Here is an 8270-nt window from a genome sequence, read left to right as displayed (position 1 = left end):
TGCGCCCCCTCGGCCCCGAGCTCCCCTCCCCTTTAAAGCCCGCCTCCCCTCCTCCATTTTCCCCCTTCCCCTTCCCCGCACCCCTCTTGATGCCAGGTTGCCGCCCAATTCATCGCATGAGTTCGCTGTGGCCGCGCGGCCTCCATCCACCGCCCGCCGCTACCTCGGGCGGGCCAAGCCCTGCCGCCGCCACCATCTGAACCGCGGCGACGCCCTGCACGCCGTCCCGTGCTTGCCCGAGCCGAAGGCCATCGCGAACACCGCCGGCGGGAGCCGTACGACCGCCGCCACCGAGCCCTCCTCGTCGCCGGCCACGTCAGCGCCTCGTCACCATCCACGTCGACGCCACGTGTGTGCCACGTCAGCGACTAGGTCCACCCCTTTCTTTTCTTTTATTTATTTTCCCCTTTTCTGTCAACAGATCCAGGCCGTACATGTTAGGTAGATCCAACGGTGCAAACAGCGTGATCCGCGCGAAGGGGTATCAGCCAGTACCAGAGCGCCACATGTCAGGGACACACCTTAGTTTCCGTTTAATTCGTTTTCCGATAGTCCGCGCTTTGTAAAAATCATATCCAGAGATCCGCTTGTCCAAAATTTACAAATAATATATCGTTGGAATCCTGGAACATTTTGGAACAAAAAAATGTGGACTTACTGAAGTTTGAGAATCATTCATATCTAAACGCCTAATTAGAGTGCTTTATCCGTAAAATGAGTATTACTCACCCTTTTTGAGTGATTCTTTTTTGCACATGCTTACAAATGGAACCCTATGTCTAGTAGTACCAAAATTAATATTTGTCACACAATAATTCAACCAACCATAAAACTTGACCATGGCATCATGCATGTAGTAAACAACCAGAGAACAACTAAGAGATGTTATCATGTTTAAGATACATATTGCATTCATATTTCTGTTTGTGCTTGTCAATGTATGGTGCCATGCTTATGGTGCAATGCTATCTGATTGTAGATTGTGATTGTGCCGACTGCAACGTGTGTGGTTGTGAATATTGTACCAACTCTCCACCTTATCCAGACAAGTGACACACCCTCACACATGTCCTAGATTTTTATGCACAGTAGAGATTTTTGTCGTAAGTCTAGGGTTATGCTTTGCTATGCAATCCCAGTAGTCTAGCTACCTCTACTTGACTTTATTTGTCGCCATTAAATTTAGAGAAAATTGCAGCTCACACCATACTTTGTGGCTTTTGTTGCACAAAACACAGAAACAACATCTTTTTTGCAGGTAGCACAGTTTGTTAGCTAATTTGTTGCAGCTAGCCCAAATCAGCCAATTTGGAGAGTTAACAAGATTTCTTATAAATGGAGCCAGTTTTCTTCTTGACATGGCATCCAACGTGGAGGACAGGAGGTGTATTTAGAATTTGGAAATTGCTGTTGCACAAAAAACCATTGTTTGGTGGGGTTGTTGCACATAACATAAAAAAAATTGGACAGCATAACATTTGAAAATACAACTATTTGAGCAACACAATTGTATCACAATATATCAATATCAGTCTAGTGATAGCAATGTAGCAAAAGGTGTGTAATAGCACATTACAAGTTTCCCAGCTCCACGGCTAAGTGTTTCACTAGCACATACAAAAGAGTGAGTCTTCAGATTTTGCAATTGTTAGCTGACTCATGTCATTTCATACAAAGTTCTCGATTTATTGTCTCATTCCATGCCATCTTGAATGGCGTTCTCCCTCTGTTGCGCCTCTAGACCAGCTGTGAAGTAACTATATGACCTGCTGTTCATATAATGGTCACTATGCCTTGCTCGTCCTCTTCCAGTCCATGCACCACGAACATGTTGTTGGTGTGGCGGCGCAGCGGGAGATGTAGGCATGTGTGACACTCGGGAAATACTTGCTTTACCGCATTCAACAGACCCTTTTGACGGTCAGACATGATAGTGAAAGATCCATACCTATTTCCGCTACCACCTAGAGCATATCTCAATTGTAGTAGAAACCAACACCATGTTGATGTCTCCTCCTTTCCTACTATTCCAAAGGCAAGAGGAAACATGTTATTGTTCCCATCCCTTGCTTCATCATAATAAGCTCTCTTGAAAGCCTTCTTAGATCTGCTCCTCTTCTTGGTTATCAACGAAATGTCATTACCATCTACAACTTGATCGTCATCACTAGAATCAGTTAGCTCCTTGCAGTCATCACTCACTTGATCACCAAATGTCATGCCTTCTTCCTCTACATCTCCTTCTAATGCCCTTCTCTTAGCAGCCCTTGACTTCTCTGCCTTATGCTTGGCTTTCTTTACTCTAGCTTCCTTCATCATCTCGGCCTTAGACATGACATCCTGTACTACAGCCTCAGCTCGAGTTGGGTACAATTCCTCAACATCAGTATCACCTTCACAACGTACAAGCAATTCATCATAATGATCAGACTCGCTGTCCACTACATCATCTCCACATCCCTCGTCAAGAAAGTCATCACATTGGCCATCCAGACCATGAATTGGTACACTTGCAGGTTGATTCACACTCTGTGTGCTCCAAATGTCTCCTAACTGCACTTCCTCAAAGAACTCCAACCTACAAAACAGTTGCAAAAATTGTACACTTGCATTAAAAATTGTTCTGTGAGAATTGCAGGTTGATTCACACTCTGAAACTCCCACAACACCTCACTCTGAAACTAATTTCACAAGTTCTGTGACAACACACGAGGTTTGGGTCTTCACCTCTCCACATTTTATTTCAACAAAATACTCATTCCCACACGGTGTCTTGAAACTGTCAAATTAAAACCATGAAATTTAGAAAAGTACTACATTTGGACGTCGATCCGAGACCAAAATTCGTGGAGGCTACCTAGGGTTCTTATCTCCGCCCCATCCTAAATTCGTGAAATAATCAGAGATGAGAGGGAGGCTGATGGTGGAGGAGGACATACCCAGAGGTGCGGCGGAGGACTTCTAAATCCGTCGGCATGGTCGCCGGCGCGCCGCCTCCGATGCTGCCGGACGGCATCGTCCCCGCCCCATCTCCGTTAGATAGCAACAGATTGGTGTATCCACCGAACGGAGAGATGGGGTCGTCGGAGACGGTCGCCCAGATTGCCGGCACGCCATCTCCTCCGCCCGCGCCGCCTACGCCGTCGTCTACACCGTCGCTTGCGCCGCCGCCTTTGTCCGCAGGACGCATCGCCGCTCGATGGTTCTGGTTGCCTGGGTCGCTTGTTTCTTTTTTTCGTTCGGCCGGATGTGAAGAGGCATATGGGCAGCTGAGCACTGGGCCGATTGGCCACGCTGGATGTCACGGCAGCAAAACTGTGGGCCAGCCCGTCAAACAACCAATTAATCTAGTGATTTGGGCTAGGTGCAACTAATTAGGAAACAAACTGGGTTGCCTGCAAAAGTGGTATTACTTCTGTGTTTTGTGCAACGAAAGCCACAAAGTATGGTGCTAGCTGCAATTTTCTCTTAAATTTAGTTGTTGCTCAGCTATGCTATGAAATGATTTTGTTAGTGAGTTATGAAAAAACAACTAAGTTTAATGAACTACCTGGGTGGAATTGGTATTGCTCGGGTTATGTTGAGTGGTTCCCTGGGGTCATGTCGTCGAACCTCTGAACCGTTAGGTATATCGCACTTGTGGACAACCACCCAGGAACAAAGAGATTGTAGACAATCTTGCTCAATAGCTACCGTACAGCCACATGCTAATATGGGCTCTAGTTTGATGGAGTATGTTGTGAGAACCCGGATCCTACGTGACAGATGAAGTAGGGGAATGTAGGTTGGTACGGGTCCGTAGAGAATGGTCTGGGGGATCACTTTGGAAAAGTCTTGTCCTAGTCGACATATGTCCATTTGAGCAAAATGTGCATCATGGAAGAAGAGCAGACTAGGTCATGTGGGTAAATTTGTACAACCTCTGCAGAGTGTTAAAACTAAGTACTTAGCCGTGTCCCCGGTTACGGACAATTTGAGCGAACTGACAGGGATCCTGTTCGACGATCTCCTCATTCCAACTTCTTAAATAAAACTTGATGGGTGAACAGCGAATATGAAAATTGGTGCAAGTGACTATCGGCTGGCAGGTCCCGTGCCACGTCTATGGTCTGGATCTGCAGGGGTAGGTCGCCCAAACCAAGTTGATCATATGAAATAGGAAGGCTCACTGATGTCTATCGGTGATGTCTAGGTTCATTGATGTCTATCAATGATACCGCTTAATTAGTCTGAAAGAAAATGATTTGTCAAATGATAGGATAAAATTGGCTTTATGCAAATATGCCTGAGCTCTACCAGCCAAATGATCACGTATGTGTTAGGTTGCCAGTTGTGTCCACCATAGTGTCATCTTGCCAATACAATTCCAAATGTATTTCGGGCTGTAACGTTTTATGTTGCAGATTACTTCTCTAGCTGAAGATAATTATTTAGGTTCACGAGTCTTTGCCCAACATGTCTGCCTGTGGCTTCATGAAGGAAGATGGCTCTATGCTTTAAGATTTCCTTGCTGCTTTTAAACTCTGAATTTGTGCTAGCCTGAGACCTATGCAACTTGTATCGAATATTTTACTTTCGCTGGATCTTAAGTTGTAATGAAGACCTTTGCTACTTGGTATTTCATCTTAAACTGTGTGTGCTAGCATTTCGATCCGGGACTAGCACTATTGCACAGGGACTCTCACTTTTTCAGGTGAGGTCACCAAGATTTCAGATTTCTCTATAAATCTCAATGCCCACATAGTGGCTGCCCATGTGAGTTTGAGCCCAAGTTGGTGGCAACTTACTAGGGAGTGGCAAGAGGTGAGAAGTTTAGTCCCATATGGAAAGTTGGGAGGAAGTTAGACCACCTTATAAGGTGGGTTGTTCCACCACTAGTAAGTGAGTGAGAAGAGGAGTGGTACACACGCGCTCCTCCTCCTCCTCCTCCTCCTCGCTCGACAAGACACGACACGTGGGCCTTGAGCCGAGACTTTCCTTTCTTTTTGCAGTTCAGAAAAACGAACAGAGTCCTAGACGCACACGTCATAGTTAGTCGGTTTGGGTCGCTTCCGGACAGTGGGCTATTTGTAACCGACTCGAAACGTGTGTGTGACGTGGGCGTGGTCCACGTCCTAGGGTTTCTTGAGCCTATATAATCTCTTCCCCGGCTACCGCAGAAACACATCCAATACACGTGTTAGGGATTTGCCACCTCTCTGTGCTTGCGTCGCCATCATAGCCTACTCCATCCCGTCCGCCGGCGTGCACCGGAGAACAGGAGAGCATGTCTCCAGAACCGCTAGCCTTTGCGATCCTGTACGGGAGGGGCGAATTAGGTTTTTCGGAAGCGCTCTGCGCGACTGCTCAAGTTCTTTATCACGGGTCTCTTCCGTCCAAGTCGGGCGATGCTGCCTACCGTCATCTTCAACGCCGCCTACTTCGACCCGTCGTTAGCAACAACATTACTGATGCGACTTCATCTGCTACACCTCAACCTCCACCTCCACCAGATCGGTACGTGCGACATATATCGATATGTTTAGCGATTGATGTTTTACCGTTTGCGCTGCTACTATTCATGTTGATTAATGCATCTAGTATGTTCGAGTTTCAAATGTTAGTAGTTGATGTCGTCATGTTTAATATTCTAGAATTAATTATGAAAATTGTGCCTAATTATCCAATAACAACTTCCACCATGTAAATCAATGCCACCGGAATCACGTGATAGCATTCGTGATTCCTTTACACATGTTCTTTTAGAATTTTGAATACAGATATCGCAAAAACTGATATTGCTTGTGCCATTGCTTTAATAAGATCCTCCTTTTCTGCCATGGACAAGTTTTTATTCTTCCATCCGTAGATAAATCTAAGCATCCAAGTTTATATAAATATAAGACATTTTTTACAGACAGAGGTAAAGTAGGAAAATAATCCTATACGACCTGGGTCGTACGCTCTGGATGCTGGACCAATTCGATCGACTGACACGTAGCAAAACGAATCTTAAAGCAGCAGTCCACTTAGCACGAATAAACTAATCCCACTCCCCTCTCCATTATCGTTCTCACGCTGAATCTTCTCGACGCCGCCGGAATTCGTCTGCTCGTTATGTCCCAGAACCACCAGATTCCGCGGACTTGCTCGTCGGCTGATACACGGGCGCTCACCGCGCTTCCCCGGTGTCCATGGCCATGCTCGGCGGCAGCGTCGACGGCCACGATTTTCATTGCCCGGTGGTGCAACTCCCTGGCTCACTGCGTCGCGCGCGAGCCACTGGCGCTATCCTCCTCAATCCATCCCTCACGGCACCTTCAGTGGACCGTATCATCTGCTTGCTCAGGCTAGTTGTGGCCAAGATGCTACTCGATGGTGCTGGATCTTCCTCGCTGCATCTCAGCACATTGGGACTGGACTTCGTTGGTGCACAGACAATCAGGACCAGTTTTCCTCGATCTTGTATTTAGCCAGGAAGACATAATTTCCGCGCCACATATTCAGAAGGTGAATTCCGGCGGCGAGGAGAGGCAGCACGCGTGCAACAACACCACAACGAAGAAGGGAACGGGATTAGCGATTGCTACGGCCAACCCCGCAGCTCCTATTGCAACGTGGCAGTCGAACGAGTTGGTCCAGCCTCAGGAGCATACGTACGACCCGGGTCGTATAGGATTTGATAATCCTATGGTATCATTTGCCGAGTAAGCCTTCATAGTTTTTACTTCAGCATTTTATCATTTTGGCAGACTAGTGCGAGTTTGCACATTCGCAGGAAACTATTGTCCAGGTCCCTTAGCGGTCAGAAATGTTTCCCCGCATGGATCAATCGATCATGTAACATGGGTGAGACGCATGGCATGGGGACGGCTGGACTGACAGAGTGTGCGAGGAAGGAAGCATGGCCCGATCGAGATTGGCCGCATCCCAGCCCGCCAAAACAAAGCGACAGCGATCGGCATGGATCCTTCCCCTCTCGCCGTCAGCCGCTTGCTCCTGTCCCCCTCCCCTAGCCGTATGGATCGGCCGTTGTAGCGAAGATAAGGGAGTGGGATAGCTCGCTAGTCCGTACGTACACGGCCAGATCGGCGCGCGCGGGCCCCCGTCGTCGTCTCCCCTCGCTGAACAACTAGCCCATGATGGCAGCGGTGCAGCAGCAGTAGCGCCCCCAATTCCTTCCTCCCACGACCATGCCGCGCGGTCTTCCGAGCGGGCATATACGTACCTACTCGCGCAGCTTGCAGTATACAGATCGCTTCTCGCAGATCGGAGTCTGTTCATGCACACCCTCTCAAGTCTCAACCTCTCCATCACTCTTTTTATGTACAGTAGCTAAAGTGCTTGCTGCTTCTGCTCTGCCCCCTCTCAACTCTCAACCTCTTCGTCACTCTTGACCTCCACTGTGTGCTAGCACTAGCTAGCGAGCCCCAGATATATAAAGAAATAATGAGATGAAGAGCTGAGGTAGGAGTACGTGCGTTTTGGTTTCTTGGATCACGAGCCCGCACGCCAAGCAAGAAGGAGGAGAGGAGCACTGTTGCTGCTACCTGAAGCTTCCCATTAATGGCTTCCAAAGGTACACGCCGAAACCATTTCGTCCATGCTTCTGCTTCACCATTCTTCTACCTTGAGTAGCAGGTAGTCTAGCTAGCTTAATTCAGGGTCCTGGTTGATTTGAGCAGACATGCTAGCGAGCTAGCTAGAACTAGAACTCCTGAGGGCGGTTACTCCTCTGAATACTCTAGTTATTAGCTCCTCTAAATTTGATCATCTTCATATGTAACCTCCGGTAATGATCTGATCCCCTGCCGCATGCATGCATGCAATTCTTTCAGCTACTCAATTTTGCATTGATTGTAGCCTAAATTATACTCATCCTTCTCAGTTCAGTTCAGTTCGGTTCAGTTCAGTTGTGCACGCGAGGCTTAGAATCCACTGACTCAGCTCGATCACTCTCCGCCTCTAGTATTATTCTACTGATTATTTCACTGTACCCACAGTCTTGCTCTTAGCTACAACTATTGGACTAACAGTTAAGACTGAATTTCCTAGTTTAAACGTAACCAAAGTAGTAATAGAGTAACTGCTTGGTTGGTAGCTCCTAATTACTACACCAAAACCATGCATATTTTAGTTTTCCATTCCGAGTTATATAGATATATATACTTAGGTAAGAAAACAGAACGAATGAATTCATCGTAGATAGAGACAAGTGCAAATGCAACACTAATTGCCTGATTAGGTGTACGTGATGCCCTGAGGCTGAGGGAAGGAGGATCAAGACATAC

The 8270-nt window shown here is 47.2% G+C and overlaps 1 protein-coding gene across 1 annotated transcript; it reads right to left on the bottom strand.

The window, feature by feature from the left end:
• Positions 1–1773: 1773 nt before the first annotated feature.
• Positions 1774–3073, bottom strand: LOC124656490. The gene is made up of 2 exons (XM_047195223.1): positions 2940–3073; positions 1774–2578 (listed from the first exon to the last, which is right to left on the bottom strand). The coding sequence occupies exons 1-2, from the start codon at positions 3014–3016 to the stop codon at positions 1774–1776; spliced, it is 882 nt and encodes a 293-aa protein (XP_047051179.1). The 5' UTR covers positions 3017–3073.
• Between the last annotated feature and the right edge of the window lie 5197 nt (positions 3074–8270).

This window comes from Lolium rigidum, chromosome 5 (genome assembly GCF_022539505.1).
Source record: "Lolium rigidum isolate FL_2022 chromosome 5, APGP_CSIRO_Lrig_0.1, whole genome shotgun sequence".
Lineage (NCBI taxonomy): Eukaryota > Viridiplantae > Streptophyta > Magnoliopsida > Poales > Poaceae > Lolium > Lolium rigidum.
This window is presented reverse-complemented; position numbering and strand designations above follow the sequence as displayed.

Bases quoted from the DNA above. Each gene is read 5' to 3' on its own strand.
- LOC124656490 (XM_047195223.1), bottom strand. From the start codon at position 3,016: ATGCCGTCCGGCAGCATCGGAGGCGGCGCGCCGGCGACCATGCCGACG. The intron at 2,579-2,939 runs GTATGTCCTCCT...ACTGTTTTGTAG, and splicing joins GTCCTCCGCCGCACCTCTGG to GTTGGAGTTCTTTGAGGAAG.